Source organism: Budorcas taxicolor, chromosome 25 (genome assembly GCF_023091745.1).
Source record: "Budorcas taxicolor isolate Tak-1 chromosome 25, Takin1.1, whole genome shotgun sequence".
NCBI classification, from domain to species: Eukaryota; Metazoa; Chordata; class Mammalia; order Artiodactyla; family Bovidae; genus Budorcas; species Budorcas taxicolor.
The window spans coordinates 47,040,727-47,059,599 of record NC_068934.1 but is presented as its reverse complement, the minus strand read 5'-3'; the positions used below and the strand labels follow the sequence as shown (position 1 = coordinate 47,059,599).

Sequence of the window (18,873 nt, the reverse complement as noted above, 5' to 3'; positions counted from 1 at the left end):
ATCCGCGCCCCCTCGGAAGTTCACAGGCGCAGGAACATCGTGCTCCTCTGGGCGCGGGGGTGCTGTGGCCCAGGGCAGGTGCAGGAGAGCTTCGTGTCTGGGTTCTCTTGCCGAGGCCCGCCGAGGCAGCCCCCAGCCTGGGCACCGTGTGTTCCGCAGAGGCTGTGCTCAGAATTCCCCCGGGCTCCCCGGGGCCATGAGAAAGTCGGTCCAGGGCAGCGGAGCCTTCCCTGGTGGCTGCCTGGGAAAGCCGCTCCTCAAGGCCACCCCCCCTCTGGCCCCTGCGCCGCCGCCCCCCATCCCCAGGCTTTGGCTCGGTGCCCCAGGACCCCGCGGGGGGCTCGCCCGGGCGGGGGGAGGCTGACTCATCCTCCCGCCGAGCAGCGCACGCACCAGGCACCGCAGCCCCACCAATTTCCCCGCTGGGTTCGGGCCCCAGGCAAGCGCTGTGATTTTCCACTTGCGCCATCTGATTGCTATTAAGGCTGGGGAAAGGGAATTCCTGGCTCCAGAAGCCCGCATGGGGGCCGTGAGCAGATCCCGGGGTGGAAGGGGGTGTGGAGTACCACCTGGGTGGCACTGCTGTCCAGCCACCCGGTCGGCCTCTCCGAAGTCCCTGCGCCGCCCCACCCTGGAGCCCCCCTTCCGCAGCCTCCTTGGTCCGATATCAGTCCCTGGGTACAGGTGGGGACTCACTCCACCTCCCACCCCCACCCCCAGGCCTGCACGCCCAGAGGTGCCCAGGGAGGGGCCAAGGGAAGGCACCGGGCAAGCGGACAGCCTGGTGTTCTCTCTCCGCGTGCAGCGGGCAGCCCCTCGGAGCTGCAGATTCACAGCTGGACTCGGGCCGCAGTGCTCGGGCCAACGTGACGTCACCAGGCGGCGAGCTGAGTTCCCAGTGGGGCTGGGGGGAGTGGGGGGGTCCGGAGCGGGGCATTCCTTCCCAAAGCCTCATCCCGGCTCGGCCCCTCCCCCTCTTCCCCGTCCCCGCCCCCTTCTGCCGGGCCTGGAATTGGGTTTGGGGCGGGTTACACTTCCAAAGCTGTCTCCTCCAGCAGGCAGGCAGGCAGGCAAGGCTCTCCTGCACTCCGAGCTCGCCTTTCCTGAGCCTCCGGGCAGTGCCTCGGGCTGGCCTGCCCGCCTGGGTGGTCCGGGACCAGAGGTGGGCATCGCGGAAGGAGCCTTCTGCCAAAGGGAGGCCTCCGAGGATCGGACCCGCAGCTGCAGGTAGTGCCACATGCCTGGGGCCCAGGGGAGGGCATCTCGGGAGCCAGGGCTGCAGGGTAAAGGCCTGGGCAGGGAAAGGGAGAGAGGTGGGCACCTTCGAGGCTGGCAGCCCCTGGAAATCACATGGCCTCAAGCAGGAGCTCCCCACCCCCCAGCCCCCCAGAGCAGTGCTGTCAGCATCTGAGGCCGCAGGAGTCCCGAGGACACGGCTTGAGAGTCCCCATCTTGTGCAGCAGGCCCCGACCCCCAAGCCATCTGTCCTCTGCTTCCAGCTCCTGCTCTGTCCTCTGGGGGTGGGGGCTCCCCCTCCCCCCGTCCCCTACTCTCGCCAGCCTCCAGCTGAGCAAGTGAGTTTTCTGGAAGGGCAGGAAGGGAAACACCCAGCAGGCAGCAGGCCACTGCTGTCATGCAGGCAGACTGCGCTTCCAGCAGCTCGGGGCCGGCCCTGGGCTGGACAGCGAGGGAGAAGGAGGCTATTCAGCCACGGAGGCTGGGCGGCTGCATCCCACCTTCTCCCAGGCGGGCGGTGCCTGGTGGGGTGTTGGCGTTGGGCGAAGCTGTCTGTTCCTGAGGCATTCCAAAAGGTCTCCCCTGTGTCCGGGGGCAGGGACAGCCGCAAGCCCACCCCACAGCCGGCTCGGTCAAGAGCCAGCCCAGGTGGCAGCCCCCCAGACAAGGAGACAAGAAGCCGGGAAGACGGACAGTAGAACTGGAGGTTGCTGGCTCCCGCCAAGCCAGGCCTCCTGGGGCAAAGCCCTACCTAGCCAGCAGGGCCAGGTTCGAAGCCCCGAAGCCCCAGGCATGGTGGGTGGAAGTGAGAGATGCGGGGCTTCTGAGGCCCAGGGAGGCAGACAGGTGGCTGGAGGCCATCTGGGCTCCTGCTTTGAGGGGAGGGTCCGCAGTGAGCTGAACTGGCAGATCTTCTTTTGTCTGCGTTAGCCCAAGCTAGCCCTGTCATAGGCTGAATCCCAGCAGGAGGAGCACGCGCACTCACGCACATCCCCCACACGTCACACACATGTCCTTCCACGGCCCACGTGGGGTTCACCTCGGCTCTCAGGTCCCTCCGGTCCCTCCGGTCCCTCCGTGCCGGTGCAGTAGCTTTTCAGCTGGCCCGTGGCAGGGCGAGGAGGGCTCAGACACACAGCGACAGCCACCCCTCGAGTGAACACTCTATGCCCAGCCCCGTCGCGGGCAGGTCCCAGCCAGCAATCCTGGGGGGACATCTAGCCTGGCCGGAGGGGGCCAGGGGAGGCCCTCCACGTCAGGACATCGAGCCTAGGGCCCGGGCCTCGGGGTGGTGTGGGTCTGGAAGGATGAGCAGAAGAGGAGGGACAGTGGAGGAAAAAGAGGGTGGAAGGGCGACTGACTCCTCCGCGGGAAGACGGGCTGAGGCCGGCACCTTGAGGGCTGCAGGCACCTGGAGAGTTTCAACAAGTCCCAGCGTGTGAAGGAGGTTGAGATCTGTCCGTGGCAACGGGGACAGGGGTCCAACGAGAGTCAAGACCGCCATGGGGGCGGGGGTAGGGGGCACAGTTATATGCACGCCTGCGACCCCTCCCCTGCCCTGCTCCTTCGCTATCTGCAGACCCACACTGCTCAGGCCTCACGAGCTGGCTCATGCAAAAGGGGTCCCACCCCGCGCGCAGCCAGCGGCTGCAAGCCCCGCCGTCCGCGCCGGCCCCGCCCCCGGCCCCGGCGGTGGCCCCTCCAGGCGACCCCGCGCCCGGGGCTCCGGGAGGCCGGTGGTTAAAGAGGGCGGGCGACTCTCGAGAACCGCCTCTCCGCGCAGCCAATGACCGGCGCGGAGGGGCGCGTGGCGGCCTCGACTGGCAGCGGAGGCCGGGTTGGAATTCCGGGGGAGTCAGGAGGAGGAGGAGGGGCCCAGCGGCCCGCCGCCCGGCCAGGCGCCCCCAAAGGCCCCTCCTCCACTCACAGCCTCAGTTTCCCGCCTGCACGGTGGGAGGGATGGGTGCTTAACAAGTTGGGGCTGAGCTCAAGTTGGGGACCGTGGTCAATTCGAGTGAACTCGTGGCAAGTCCACCAGTGAGCTCTGCCGGGCCAGGATGGACAAGTGTCAGGCCACCCCCGCGCTTCTCCCAGCCCTCTCGCCCCAACCCCGCCCTGAAGTCCTGGCCGAATCCAGCTGCTTGTCCTCCAACCTGGAGCTGGGGCCACCCTAGCGACTTCAGGGCTGGCCCCTTCAGCCTCCCTGCCTCTTCAGCCCATCTAGGCTCTGCAGACACAAATCTGCAAAGCCGTAATGTCCCCGCTACCCCTGCCACCCTACAAGGAAGGTGACCTCACCTCCCTGCCCTCATCACAGAGGGAGTGACTACACCTGCCTTCTCACTGGTACCCAGGACCAGACAGGAGGATGGGTGTCCGGGAGCAGGCTCTCACTGACCCGGGGTTGATGGTGGGTGATGACACCAATGCTGATGGTGACCGGGCTGCCTCCTCCTCCTCCAGGAAGTCTTCCTGGCCAGAAATGATCTTTTCTCTCCCACATTCCCTCCTGGGACTAACTGCCCGGAACCCCTGTCCCACCCCTGGCTGGACACAAAGGTGATGCCCAAGAAATGTGTGCAGGTGAACAGTCATATCCCCAGACGCCGTCTGGCTCCAGAAATGCCCGACAGAGCTGGGAAGGAGAAGGACTTCTGGAGGCGGCGTCACTAGGGTATCAGCAGGGGGTGAATGACGACCCCTCCCCCTAGGGAAGGAGGGGGCGGTGCACACGGTTGCCACCTGCTCTGGACTCAGCAGGAAGCCCCGTGCCTCCCACAAGGCCCTGCCTCTGGGGAACCAGGGGATGGTTCATGAACCTACCCTCCAAGGGGACAGCCCTGCGGGCCACCCCTGGGCGTGGAGGACACCAACCCCCTGATGCGACCCTTTCTGCCGTGCCCAGTGGGTTGTGCAGGCCGGTGAGCTGTGAGCAGAGCCTTGAGGAACGTGGACTGGCCAGGCCTGGAGATGGCTGGAAACTGCTCCTGGGAGGCCCACCCCACCAACTGGAACAAGGCAAGTCCCTCCATCAGCTCCGTACAGAGGGGGCTCCTCTGCCAGGGTCTGCAGGATGGGTGTGATGGGACGGGCACGCCACTCTGGTATGTCCTGCTCACACACACTCTGCCACCAAGAACCCATCCTCTAGCTCAGGACAGACAGGGCCCCTCTGGTCTGTGTGGCCTGGCACTGCTTACCAGGTCCCTTGGATCCCTAGTGCCTTCATCACTGGACTCCCTCAAATCCTGTCCTGTGTTACCAACCTCCAGAGATCTCATTCTCTCTTCCTTGTGGAGATGGGGCAGTCAGCTATTTCCCACGGCTAGGCCCTGCCAGGAGGCCCTACAAGGCTGGCTCTGAAGTGGCCCCAATGTTACATGCTCCAGGGGGCTCTGGCCCACCCTGCCAGTGTCACCCAGGGTCTGGTCTCCACGGCTTACCTCCCACATGCAGGCACCATCCTGCAGCTGAGACTCTGACAGTCCATCAGGCTGACCCATCCCTTCTGCCCTTGCCCCTCCAGTCCCTACTTGTCTGAGGCCCTTGGAAACCCTGGAGTTCCTTTCTGAATCCTGGGCAAAACCCTCTCAAGTTGGAAGGACCTCTTAAGTTTAGCGGGTACAATGTTTGAGGAAACCAAGGCTCACACCAGTGTAGTGACTCAACGGGGGTGAGTCCAGAGGCCCAGCAGAGCCCAGACTCCTGCCCAGGACCTGAGCCCTAGCCCCAGGCACCTCTCCGCCATGCCTGCAGCCCCCTCCTGCCTCCGATGGTGACTGCTGTGGGGTGGCCACCACGGGAAGCAGAGATGGGACCTGCTCCGGAGTCTCCAGAAACCCCAGAGAAGAGGCAGAGCCCAGGGAGGGGACCAGGCTCCAGGCAGGCATTTTACAGGGTGGTATGTGGCCGGGATGGCAGCTCACGCCCAGTGACTCACCAACCCTTCTGCTCTGACTCTGCGGAGAGGATTGCAGATTTTTTCCAGCCTGCGAGAGGCTCTGAGTGATCTGGTCTGTCAGCTGCAGCCCCTGCTGCCCGGCTCCCTTGGGCGCAGAGCTGGTCCTTCACAGACTCCTTTAGTCAGTATAGATTATGCCTCTCCTCCCCAGCTAAGAGGAGGTTCTTCAGAACCACCAACAGGAAAGGCTGAGATTAGAGCAAGCTAAGGCGTTTGATGGGCTTCCCATGTGGTGCACAGGTCAAGAGCCTGCCGGCCGATACAGGAGATGCAGGTTCTATCCCTGGGTCAGGAAGATCCCTTGGAGGAGGAGATGGCAACCCACTCCAGTATTCTTGCCTGGAAAATCTCATAGACAGAGGAGACATGGCGGGCTGCAGTCCATGGGGTCGCAAAGAGTCAGACACGACTGAGTACACATGCACAGCACGAGGGGTTGAGAGCTGACAGACAGACAGCTGTGGAGTCATCAGTAAATGTATTTAGAGAATGCTGGGTAATGGCTAGGACCTCCATGCCCTGAGCTCATGGGGCCAACCCAGAGTTTACCAGCACCCTCCAGTCCCTGCTTGGAGATGCTCCTTGACCGGAGCCAGGCCAAAAGTGCTCTCCTTCTGTTATGGGGTGTCAGGCCCAGAAAGCCATCTTTCAGGACCCAGCTTTCTGCCAGAGCTGGGGGGCAGTCTGGAAAGCAGCAGAGTGAGCTTGATCTGACAACCTTCTGGTTTTTTTTGTTTGTTTGTTTTGCTTTTGTTTTGAAGGGAGAGTTGTGAGCAGTGGGAACTGATACCCAGGAGGTGTTTAGAGGGAGGTGAGGTTCAGGCTCTGTGGGAAAGAGCGCTGGGATGGATTAGTGATGTCTGCCAGGGTATGGCAAGGAGAGTGATGGTGTTTGACGAGAGGTCAAAATCGATAGCCTGAGAACAGAATCCAGCATTTAGATGCGTTGTGCTTGGCCCACACAGTGTTTTTTCTTTTAGATATGAACGTTTAAAGATCGGGATAAAGAACATTTAAAGATCTAGGCTTCCTAGATGGCTCAGTGGTAAAGAATCCACCTGCCAGTGCAGGGGACGCAGCAGATGTGGCTTGGATCCCTGGGTCAGGAAGATCCGCTGGAGAAGGAAATGGCAACCCACTCCAGTATTCTTGCCTGGAGAATCCCATGCACAGAGGAGCCTGGCAGGGTGCAGTCCATGGGGTCACAAAGAGTCGAACATGACTGAGTGACTGAGTGCACACACAGAGTTACAGTCTCGAGTTCTGACTTCTCTGAGGAGTGGGGGAAAGAGCATCCGTCTGCCAGTCCGCCCTGGAGCCCCCCGGCTGGAGCAGGGCGGCTGCCCACTTGCTCAGGACAGGTGCCCTCTGCTTCACCATTGTCCCCCCCCCCCCCCAACTGGCTGGTTTCTTGCACCTGGCCCACCTTCATGCATTTCTATGCCAGCCCAGACCCTGCAGCCAAGACTGACATTTAGCCAGATGGACTCACACAGCCAGACCAAGTGTCAAACCACCGAAGCGCTCCCCCACCGCTCTATAAATAGCCACTGCCTCCAGCGTCTCCCCCTCGAGGGACCCCCTGGCCAGACTCAGTTCCCTCATGATCCAGAAAACTAAAGGGTCACCCAGACCCAGCAGGGGACCACCCTGATTCCCCAGGTCTCTCTGATCCCACTGTGGGTCAAGGGTCACTTTCAGTAACTTGCAAGTGATTTTGCTCTTTTAAATAAATGTTTTCATGTTTTAGTAGAAAAATTGCAAGTTTTGTAAATTTGCATAAACCTTGATCGACTCTGTTAGCCTGTTGTCACTTGTACTTTTTATCTAGTATCTTTTTTTAAACCTTTCAGTTTGTGTTGGGGTATAGCCACAAACTAATGTGACAGTTTCAGGTGAGCAGCGGGAAGGATTCAGCCATACATACACCTACACACATACAAGTATCTGTTCTCCCCCGAACTCCCCTCTCACCCAGGCTGCCGCATAACATTGAGCAGAGTTCCATGTGCTATACTGTCGGTTATACATTTTAAATATAGCAGTGGGTACATGTCCATGCCAAACTCCCTAACTATCCCTTCTCTCCCAGCAACCATTGGTTCATTCTTGAGGTCTGTGAGTCTCTTTCTGTTTTATAAGTGCATTGAAGATACTTTCTTTCCCAAAGATATTTGAAAGTTCATTACAGGGACTTCCCTGGTGACCCAGTGGCTAAGACTCCAAGCTCTCAATGCAGGGCGCCCAGGTTCGATCCCTGGTCAGGGGACTAGATCCCGCATGCCACAATTAAGAGATCACATGTCACAGTTAAAGACGCCATATGCCGCAAGAGCGGCAATCCTATGCACCACAGCTAAGACTCAGCACAGCCAAATAAATATTTTTAAAGTTTTTAAAAAGAAAGTAAATTACAGGCTCCAATGCCCTTTGCCCCCAAACAGCCTGTATCTTCTTAAGATCAAGGACCCTCCCATGCAGCTACAGTGCATTTTCTGTACTGCTTTTTCAGTGCATTCCTGTTCAGAAAGTGCAACATGGGTCCAGTACCATTATCTAGACATGGTTCCTATTCACTCTTCCCCAGCCATTCCCGTAACAGCCTCCACGGCGATCGCTAGACCCACAACTCAATCCAGGCTTACAGCCCTGCAATGACTGGTCACGCCGCTTTAGTTTCCTTCGGTGTAGAAAGGCTCCTCGGTTTTCTTGCACAATATGGACGTTTTCTGGGCAGTGGGACGTCAGGCCCCTTGATGAGGGACTGATCATTTTCACTGTTTTCACCATCACTGCGGTAGGCTGCCAGCTGCAGACTCTGGGGCACAGAATGGCAGCGCTCTGTGAGATCAGGGGTGTCTCCGGCTCCAGTTGGAGCCAATTAGTTGCTCCAAAGCCAAGTCTGTCATCAGGAGCAACACTCCTGGGAGCAGATGGGGGTTTGCGGTGGAGCCTAGCGTACCTAGATGCAGGTGGGGGTTTGGGGGTGGAGCCTGCACGCATGCACACTTAGTTGCTCACTTGTGTCTGACTCTTCGCTACCCCATGAACCACAGCTCGCCAGGCTCCTCTGTCCATGGGATTTCCCAGGCAAGAATCCTGGAGTGGGTTGCTATTTCCTTCTCTAGGGAACCTTCCCCACCCAGAGATCAAACCTGGGTCTCCTACACTGAAGGCAGATTCTGAGCCAGCAGGAAGCCCTGGGGGTGGAGCCTAACAGACCTGGATGCAAGCATGGGCATGGGGGTGGGAGCCAGCCAGCATCACTGCGTCTCCCCCTCCGCACCTGCGCAGGTGTGTCCCGGCGTGAGCGAGGCCCCCGAGCTCTACAGCCGGGGCTTCCTGACCATCGAGCAGATCACCATGCTGCCGCCGCCGGCCGTCATGAACTACATCTTCCTGCTTCTCTGTCTCTGCGGCCTGGTGGGCAACGGGCTGGTCCTCTGGTTTTTCGGCTTCTCCATCAAGAGGAGCCCCTTCTCCGTCTACTTCCTGCACCTGGCCAGCGCAGACGTCGGCTACCTCTTTAGTAAGGCCGTGTTCTCCATTCTGAACACGGGGGGCTTCCTGGGCCCCTTTGCCGACTACATCCGTGCCGTGTCCCGGATCGTGGGGCTCTGCATGGTCCTCACCAGCGTCAGCCTTCTGCCAGCCATCAGCTCGGAGCGCTGCCTGTCGGTCATCTTTCCCACCTGGTATTGGCGCCGTCGGCCCAAGCGCCTGTCGGCCGTGGTGTGCTCGCTGCTCTGGGCCCTGTCGCTGCTGGTCACCTGCGTCCACAACTACTTCTGCGTGTTCCTGGGCCGCCAGGCGTCCGGGGCGGGCTGCAGGCACGCGGACACCTTCCTGGGCACCCTGCTCTTCCTGGTCTTCTGCCCGCTCATGGTGCTGCCCTGCCTGGCACTCATCCTGCACGTGGAGTGCCGGGCCCGGCGGCGCCAGCGCTCGGCCAAGCTCAACCACGTCATCCTGGCCGTGGTCTCGGTGTTCCTCGTGTCCTCCATCTACCTGGGCATCGACTGGTTCCTCTTCTGGGTCTTCCGGATCCCGGCGCCCTTCCCTGAGTACGTCACTGACCTGTGCCTGTGCATCAACAGCTGCGCCAAGCCCGTGGTCTACTTCCTGGCCGGCAGGGACAAGTCGCAGCGCCTGTGGGAGCCTCTCAGGGTGGTCTTCCAGCGGGCCCTGCGGGACGGGGCCGAGCCGGGGGAGGCGGGAGGCGGCACGCCCAACACGGTCACCCTGGAGATGCAGTGTCCCTCAGGGAACGCCTCCTGAAAGGCCGGGTGCCTGCAGGCAAGGCGGGGCCCGCGTGACCTCCAGAGACCCTTGACAGAGGGACAAGAGCCGGCAGCGGCCCTGGGGCCCAAGCGCAGGGAGAGAAAGCCGCTCCCGCCTGCAAGCCGCCTTCTCCCAGGGCACAGGCTCCCCTGGGGAGGCTGGCAGCAAGACAGACAGCCCCCCATGGCCCTGCCAGGCTCCCCCGGCCACCCCTCCTTCCCTGAGCTGCGGTACAGAAGTCGCCCCCAGGCCATGGGCCGGGTGTGGGGCTCCTCCTGACCCCAGGATGGTCAGGAAGGGAGAGGAGGGAGTCACTCAGCCCTGTCCACCTCCTGCCCGAGAGGCAGCCCTCTCCCAGAATGACTGTGCCAGCACCATTGCCCATCGGGCCAGAACTTCCTCCTGCCGTGAGGACACCTCCTGGCTCCGTTCTGTCCTTTTAAGGTGACCTTGTGAGCTGTGGGGGAGAGCTGCCCCTTAACCACCTCAGGGTCCCGTCTTTCTGTGGATGACGTTCCCGCCTCTGGGGGGCCCTTGGGCGGCCCAAATGGCGGGGCTTCTGTCCTGGCAAGTGGCTGGACGCAGAAAGGAGCCTCGGCCGGCTTGGGTAACTCTCTCTCCTTTCTGACTCCGTGCCGGCTGGTGCATCCGAGCCGCCATCTGCCTGGCCCGCGGGGCTCTGGTGGGCCATCTGAAAGTGGGCGCTGGCTCTCCCTGGCCACTCCAGCCCACCTGCAAGCACGGTGGCCCAGCTTGGTCAACGGAGGTTTTATGAAAGACAGTAAATGTGTATCAATAAACGTTTTCTATCTTGCACTGAGGAAGACTTCCTGCCCTCTGTCCTGTCCGTGGGCTCGTGCCCACACTGAGGACCCCGCCGGCATCCGAGGCCCAGGCGGGCTGCCCTTCCATGCCCCCTTCCCCGCACAGCCTGCTCTGTACCCCAGGTCTCGTGTCCCGGCTCCTGGCGGGACTGTCTATGCCCCCAGTTGCTCCCTCTCCAGGGACGGTGTCCACTCCTCTGCTGGGGGAGCATGATCCCCACGCTACCCTCTGCTGGCTAACCCCAGCGCCCTTTCCGCTCACCCAAGGCCCCCCGTTCCCTCTGGAAACTTAGCTTTCATCACACCTCCTGAGTTCCAGGCTCTGTGCTGGCTGATAAGGCCGGGCCTGGGAAGAACACAGTACGTCCACAGGGAGCCCCCCAACCCCCCGCCCCGGGGGGCCGTGGCATCTTCTGCTCTATGTCCCTCCTGCCTTCCAGAACTGTCTGTCCTGAGGTCTCTGGGGCCAGGCTGGCGTCCCTGTGCCTGGCACCTCCCGACTTCCCAGCCAGAGCCTAGAGCCCCTCCCAGGCCTCCACTTGGGCTGGGCTGGCCAGCTCCCTGACCACCCCTCGCCCCGACAGCCCGTGGGAGATAAGCATTTTGGATCCAACCTTCCCTTTTGTGGGAGGATCTGGGGAAACCGCTCACTGCACAGGCCCCAGGGAGAGACCGAGGGCAGAGGCATCGAGGACCCTTGGAGCAGAGCGCCCCTCTTCTGTGGAGACGGCGGGGGTGGGGGTGGGCAGGGCGGCCAGTGGAGGGAACTGCCCTTCAATTCAAGGGAGCAGTTCCGCCCAGCGGCTGGCATTCTGCCCACAGACCCTGGACGCCCTCTGCCTCACCCTGGTGATGCTGGAGCCCAGGCCGCAACACCCCCTCAGGCCGGCTGACCCCCAAGTACGTGGCCCCAAGGACAGACCTCCTCAGGCCTCCACTCCCAAGCTCCCTGTTCTCACAGGCCCGGCTGCCTCTCCAGCAAGGCCCCTGCTGTGTGCCCCAGAGGCCAAGGTTCCAGGAGCTCTGGTGTTAGGGCCGGTGCCTGCGTCCCCTGTCCCAGCCCCTGGGGTGCACCCCCCAGGCCCCCCTCCACACACCAGACAGAACCCTGGGAAAGCAGAGTTGGAGGGCGGCACCACTAACATTTCTGGGGCCCCAGAGAAACCAGGTGGGGTCCTGACAACACGCATGGAGGGACCGGGCCTGGGACTTGGACCTGTCACTTGGAAAGCTCAGGCCTCCACGCGGCAGGAAGGCCTCCAGGCCTGCAGGTGCCCAAGGAGGCCGACCAGGGCTGGCTCCTCAGGGCACAGTGCATCACTGGAGTTCACCTATTCTCAGGAGCTCCCACCCCAGCCCTCCAGCCCTGAGTCCCCCGTAGGAAGCTGTCCCCAACCCACCCAGGAGCTCAACCAGGGCCTCCCTGCTGGCTGCCTCGGCTCAGAAGCCAGGCCTGGTGGGTGGGTGGGCAACATTGGCCCACAGCAGGGCCTGGAAGTCAGGGCAGGGCTGCAGCTGTATATTTGAACACACATGTGTCCTTAGCAGGTGCTAAGCCAAAAAGGGGGTGTGCAAATTCCAGGACTGAGGCCTCTCCCAGCCCTTGGCCCCTTCTCCCTACAATCTTGCCAAGGAGCCAGGCCACTCTACCCCCCTGCCGCCCCCAGCCCCCTGCCACCCCACCCCAGGAAGCTTTCATGCATAACCTGCCCACACCCCGACCACCTCGCTTCTGTGCTAATGGGTGTGTGCTGCTGCTGCTGCTACTGCTAAGTCACTTCAGTCGTGTCCGACTCTGTGGTCTGTGCTAATGGTGGGTAAAGACATAGACGCCTGCTAGCAGATGCCTCAGCCCTGGACCATGCTCCTCCTCCCTCTTTTGGTGTTTAATTATTAAAAGGGGCCTCCAGGGTCCACTGCAGCGGTGGGGTGATATGCCTCAGCTATCCTCAACCCCTGAAACAGCCCAGCCTAGCCCCCAGCAGTCCCCGCCTCCCAAAGCCTCCTTCTTTCTGGGTGTCCCATAAAGGCAGGAAGGCAAGGGTCCAGCAAGCATCACAGATTTCCACCCTGAAACTGCCTGGGGCAAGAGGTCTGACCGGTCTCCCCTGACAACTGCTGTCAACAGAGTCATAGAATTGGGGCGTGCGGTCTCCATACAAACCAGGCAGCTTCTAGATGGCTGGACAAAGAAAGAGCCCTTGTCTCTCTGCAGCCCCCCAAGGGCCCCACCCCGTAGGATGAGCGCAGTGGAGGGAGAGGGAGGGGTGGCCTCGGGCAGGACAGACTTCTCGCTTTTTCATACTTCTGTCGCCGCTGTCTCTACATGAGCAGGGGGCCCCCTCCCACGAACCATGGGACCTCGGTGGGCAGTGCCCTGGTTTTCCCACATTGCAGACAGACTTCAGAGGGGAGGGGAGCAGCCACTGAAGGAGGGACGTTCGTGGGAACAGCCAATCCCAACCCTGCTGGTTGGGGCGATGACTACTGTTTATTTCTTTATAGTTTAATTTAATGATTGCTTCACAGTGATGTATTAGTTTCCGCTGTACATCACTGTGAATCGACTGCAAGTACAGATATATCCCCTCCCTCTTGAGGCTCCTTCCCACCCCTCATCCTATCCCGTCATTTATTGAGGACCTACTGCGTGCAGCTGGCCCTGGACTGAGCTCCATGAATCAGTCGCCTTTAATCTTCAGGACAGGACTCTGCGGTACAGACTATTCGCGGCCACTGTAGACACCGGGGCTCAGAAATGGGGTTGCCCGTTGAAGATCAGTCCTGCCAGGTGGACAGCCCTCTCTGGAGCCCCAGTCACCATCCGGCACAGTGGTTTTCTTGTTTCCCTGGAAGCTCAGACCTCTGAACCTCTGTGTTTTCCATCGGCCAAGCACTGGGAGTTGAGGTTCAGGGGTGATGGCCAGACATAGCAAGCCCATCACAGCCCAACGACACCCTGGACCAGCCTTGTTTTATTCCATGGCCACTAGTAACCAAAGGCGGGGACAGCTCAGTTTCAGGCTGTGGATGTCCAGAATGAAATGGGGGATGCGAAGGCATGCGTGTTCAGCAGACGGTGCAGTGAACGGCCTGGAAGCTGACATCTCCTCTGTCTCATCTTCCACCCTAAGAAGAGGAAATGGAATGCTTCTCTAGCATCCACCCAGCTTTCCCGTATCTCCTGCCAGTGTGGTTTTGAGATAAATTGGTTTTGAGATAATTGTATTTTATGCCAGAACTTTCTGAAGCCCAAGAGCTTTTCTGCAAAGCTTGGTTCAAAAGCCTCAGCCAAGAGGATTCTTCTGTCCTGAGAACCAAGAGCTCCCTTTAGAAGGCAAGATGGAGCAATGAATCCGTTCATGACCCAGCCTCTCAATGTTCGGGGAGAAGCCCCGGCCCAGGGAAGCCTGTCCCTAAGCAGGTTGGCTACAAGGTCAGGGAGCTCGGCAAACCTATCGCAGAATCTTCCAGAACCAAGACAATTGAAAACATGAGTGCGAGAATATCACATTCTCAGCCAGTTGGGGCTGGAGAGCGGCCAGTAGGGGTTTGGAGAAAACAACAGGACACAGTTCATAAAATTGAAACTCACGGAAACGCCGCTTCAGTGAGTCAGATGCCGGCAGCGAGTTTCCTGGCAACTCAGGAGACGGCTTCCCTACGCGGGCAGAATTTTTTTTTGATCTTCGTAATTATTTAATGGCAGTCTAATGGATGCATTAATACAATAAGTTGCATCCATTTAATGTAGAGTTCGATAATCTTAGACACACATGCGTATGCTCACGTCATCACCAAACCAATATACAGAATGTTTCCATCCCCCCAAAACAACATTTCCATCACCTCAAATTTTCCTAGGGCACCCAGCCCATCATCCCCGGCCTCTGCCCCAACCCCGAGGCAACCGCTCATTTCTGCCTTATGTAACTGTAGATTCTAGATTACGATTAGTTTCATACGCAGAATTTTTATCAGCCAGAACTTTCGGTGACAAGTAACAGGAACCCCGGCTTCCCAGGCAGCTCAGTGGTGAAGAATCCAGCTGCCAGTGGAGGAGACGCAGGTTCGATCCCTGGATTGGAAAACCCCCCTGGATGTTTCCTGCTCCAGTATTCTTGCCTGGGAAATCCCATGGACAGAGGAGTCTGGCGGGCGATAGTCCATGGGGTCATGAAGAGTCAGACACGACTTGGCAGCTGCGTACACACGCAACAGAAACCCCCCAGTTTAACCGGCTGAGGGGGAGGGGTGGGTGATATAGGTGGGGTATATGCTTGTGTTTAAAGGAACTCCCTCACACACCAGCAAAGGTCCGCATGTGATTTTCAATACAGACATAGCTGGGTCCGGAGCATCGAGTGATGTTCCTGAGGCTGCTTGTCTTTACCTCTGCTTCTCACCTTTGCTTTGGTCTATATGGCCTTTGTTCTCAATAAGTCAACTAAACGGCAGGTAACTAGGAGTTCCCAGCTGACTTTTGACAATTTCAGCAATCTCAGCAGAAGGAGAGCACCCCTTTGCTGGTAATTCTGACAAAGTCCCGACCCTCATGCTCCCTGGGCAGGCGCTGGTCGCCTGCCCTCCCCTTAAGTGGGAGACCCTGGGGCATAAGGGGGTGCCCGCCATGCTGAGGGAGGCCCTGGGGCGTAAGGGGGTGCCCACCACGCTGAAAGTGGGGAAGAGGTAAGTGGAAGTCGCTCAGTCGTGTCCGACTCTTTGCAACCCCATGGACTCTCCAGGCTAGGGCACTGGAGTGGGTAGCCTTCCCCTTCTCCAGGGAATCTTCCCAACCCAGGGATTAAACCCAGGTCTCCTGCTTTGCAGGCGGACCCTTTACCCGCTGAGCCACCAGGGAAGCCCGGGAAAGAGGTGAGTTCAAACAAAAAGCATGGAAAGGAGATGCCAGCAGGCAAGGTGCCAAAGGCAGACCATGGCCCAGCACCTGCACACCCACTTCTTTCCCACGTATGGTTTTATAATGTTGCTATCACAGATCTGTAGCTCAATTATTCATAGCAGAAAGTGTGCTCCCCTTTCCCCTCCAGAGGAGGGACAACCTAAAGTCAATCCCAGAGACATCTGCCCGGCACCGAGCCCAGGATCTGGGAGAGAGACCGTCTGCGTCTCTCTCCATCAGATCCAGAGGCACTTCCTCTAGGATTGGTACCCAGTCCTAGCGATGGGCACCATGCATCCCATCCAGATGATGATGGCCACTCTCAAGACACACAATTCAGGGACTTCCCTGGTGGTCCAGTGGTTAAGAATCCACCTTGCAATGCAGGGGACGAAGGTTCAATCCCTGGTCGAGGAACTAAGATCCCATCTGCCTCAGGAAAGCTAAGCCTACATAATGCAATGACAACCCAATGCAGCCAAATAAATGTGTGTTTGTAAATATATGTCCACAACTCACAGTGGACAGGACAAAGGAAAAAACTATTTTTCTAAAAATCCCATTTGGAGAGAAGAAGGGGACGACAGAGGGTGAGACGGCTGGATGGCATCACTGACACGATGGACATGAGTTTGGGTGAACTCCGGGAGCTGGTGATGCACAGGGAGGCCTGGCGTGCTGCAGTCCATGGGGTTGCAAAGAGTTGGACATGACTGAGCGACTGGACTGAACTGAACTGGAAAGGAGAAAGCAGGACAGTGGTCCTGGTCCACAGCATCCTCTGCGCTGGACAGGAAGTATTAAGGACTGGCAGCCAGAGAGGTTCTTGGTCAGCCAATAAGCGTGGCCCCCAGAATCCAAGGTGCCCCTGTCAGCCCACCTCTGGTATCCACGTGCTTGCATGATCCCATCCCCTGAGTGTGGGCTGGACCAGGTAACTCCCTTCTGACCAACAGGATGGAGTGGAGGGCATGAGCTGGTGATTCCCACCTTGCCAGCAGACTCTCCCCCTTGCTAGCTTTGAGAATGCAAGCTGCCATGTTGGGAGCTGCCATACGGGGGAGACCCCGATGGTGAGGAGCTGTGGGCAGCTTCTGGCTAACGGGCAGCAACAGTCCAACAGTCTGCAAGGAACTCAGTCCCATCAACACCTGTGGCAGCTTGAAAGCCGGTCATTCCCCAGCTGAGCCTTCAGATGAGACACCTCCAGAGACCACTTCCAGATGGCCCCACAGGATGAGCTGGTGCTGCCTGGTTTGGGCAAGGCTGCCCTCTGAACACCTTCAGGGTGTTTGGTTTCTTTGCTCTCAGTCAGTTCCATGAGCTGGAAACCAGAAGCAGATTCTTCTGAGTTGAGTCATGCTCCTTGAATCCAAACCCAGGTCCACAATGTTCTAGCCCTCCGGCACTGTCCCAAGGCTCAGCCAGCCCTCTGGCCTCAGCTGAGTGGCCTCCGTGAGACCTCAGAGCCCCGAGGAGCCGAGCTGACCTGCCTCCCGGGACAGAACATGGGGCTCCCACACAGCCAACCCCCAGGACGCCCAGAAAGGCCCCCTGAAACCACACACATCTCCAGCCGACAGGCGGTAGAACTCAGACTTGAAAACAAGGTCCTAGAGGGCAGGCTCCGTGCACCTTCTCCCCAACCCCGCCCTCCACACAGAGGGCGCTGGGCGAGCCCATCAACCAGAGCATCTCCACGCGGACGTAATGGGCTCTCTCCAAGCTCTCAGCCGACAAGGGCCCTCTTCCTTCCACAGCCCCACCCCAACCGCCCCCACCCCCACCAAGGGACTGGCCGGTACCCTGAGGTCGCCGTGGCTGTCCCAAACAGCCTTCAGGAAGGGGAGCGTGGCCGGGATGGTGGAGGAGATGGGTGACCCCCCTCATAGGTCTTCATGGGCCCCCAGACAGGGAGCCCGGGAGGCCACGCCCAGCCAGGCCCATTAGCCCCCAGACAGCTCTTCTGCAGGCCACCCACTGGGTGGGGCGGGTGCCCTTCCTGCATTTATGCCTCAAGCTCCCCTTCCTGCTTCTCGGAGGGAGCCGGGAGAAGGTTCTCCTGAGGCCCCAGAAGCCAGGCGCCTCTGAGGCCGGGACTGGGGCAGCGGAGGACAGGACGGTTCAGAGCATCCCTGCTGAGCCAGGACGGGGGAGGCGAGCCCTGGGGGCTGGGCCCAAGGGGTGCGGCTGAGACCCCAAGCACGGGAGCGAGGAGGGGGCCGCCACCTTTCCTGGAAGACTGAATACCACGGCTGGAGCAGGTGAGAGGCCCCTGGTTTCCCCTCTCTGGGTGGAGGCAGGACAGGCTGCCCCTCTGAGCCCTCATCTTCTAAATAAAATGACTTCATGAAGCCTCCCTTCAAAATATTTAAACAGGTGATGGGTTCTTTTTTTTTTTTTAATATGACGGTTCTTACCACTCTCCGGGGTGTCCCATCAATGGTAATGGCAAAATCAGGACAAAGATGAGACCAGCAGGTGCTGGCGAAACCCGACTTAAAGAGAAGACAGACAATTAATTTTTGAACAATCAGCTTATGAAACAACCGGGTAGTGTATTAGGCACTAGAAAGAACCCTTCAAGGATACAATCACACAGCAAACAGTATTACCCGGGGGCGGGTAAGGACGGGGCAACACCTTACTTTTTCTTTACCATTTGAATCTTTCAAAGTAAGCCTGCTTTGGTATCTAATCTATACAATTTTTTTTTTTAATGTTTAAAGTTCACTGAGAAATAGACAATGTCATAACAGTTGTGGGAAATAACACATTTCCGTGAGTCTTCCATGGAAGAGACTAAAATTCAAATGAGGTTTTCAAGGACAGGAAGACGACAGCTAACTCGGTAGAGTTTGTGCTTTATTTTATTTAAGTTTTGGTCTCCCTGCACACCATGCAGGGTCATAGTTTGCTGGTCAGGGATCGAACCCATGCGTCTCGCAGTGGAAGCTTAGAGTCTTAACCACTGGACCGTTCTCTATTTTAAACCATCATCCATCAATAAGCCGTGAGTGAGTATTTACTCCTGCGGGCACTGTGTTGGGGACCAGAAGCCTGTGGAGAGGGATCAAGTCAGACCAAGGCCAACCTGGGGGGGTACACCTGCTGCACTAGAGTGTGAGGCCGGGCGGGAGCACGGTGGATGAGGGTGTCCAGGCAGCACACAGCGTGGCACTGAGCCTAGGGGTCACTCCACATTCACTGAGCTGACGCTGCATGCCGGGATCTGACTCAGGGGCAACCAAGACACAAACCTGCCCCCGTGCGAGGAGAAGCCACGCACGGATGCCGCCCGGTCCATTTGCGAGCCGAGTGTGCGTGCTGTTTCCTTTTATTGGGAAGTAGTCACAGTTCAGCATTTCCTTTCACTGGGGCATGAGTCTGCTTATCTGCCGTAACCAAGTACCTCAAACAGAGGGCACGAAGGAACATCTCTATTTTCTAACCGTTCTGGGGGCTGGAAGTCTGAGATCAAGATGCCAGCCAGTTGGGCGCTTGGTGAGAGCTCTCTTCCTGACTTGCAGATAGCACACTGCTGCTGCGTCCTATGTGGCATGGGGGGTGGGGGGTGGTTAGCGAGGGAGAGAAAGAAAGCGAGAAAGAGGAGGGGAGGGGGCGAGGGAGGGAGACAGAACTCTGGCATCACTCCTTAAAAGGACATG

The 18,873-nt window shown here is 59.0% G+C and overlaps 1 protein-coding gene across 1 annotated transcript; it reads left to right on the top strand.

Annotated features, from left to right (window-relative positions):
* The first annotated feature begins 1,151 nt into the window (after positions 1 to 1,151).
* Positions 1,152 to 10,237, top strand: MRGPRF (MAS related GPR family member F). Its single transcript, XM_052662299.1, has 3 exons — positions 1,152 to 1,227; positions 4,142 to 4,254; positions 8,492 to 10,237. Exons 2-3 carry the CDS (start codon positions 4,207 to 4,209, stop codon positions 9,473 to 9,475), a joined length of 1,032 nt encoding a protein of 343 aa, XP_052518259.1. The 5' UTR covers positions 1,152 to 1,227; positions 4,142 to 4,206; the 3' UTR covers positions 9,476 to 10,237.
* The last annotated feature ends 8,636 nt before the right edge of the window (positions 10,238 to 18,873 follow it).

Bases quoted from the DNA above. Each gene is read 5' to 3' on its own strand.
- MRGPRF (XM_052662299.1), top strand. From the start codon at position 4,207: ATGGCTGGAAACTGCTCCTGGGAGGCCCACCCCACCAACTGGAACAAG. The intron at 4,255-8,491 runs GCAAGTCCCTCC...GCACCTGCGCAG, and splicing joins ACCCCACCAACTGGAACAAG to GTGTGTCCCGGCGTGAGCGA.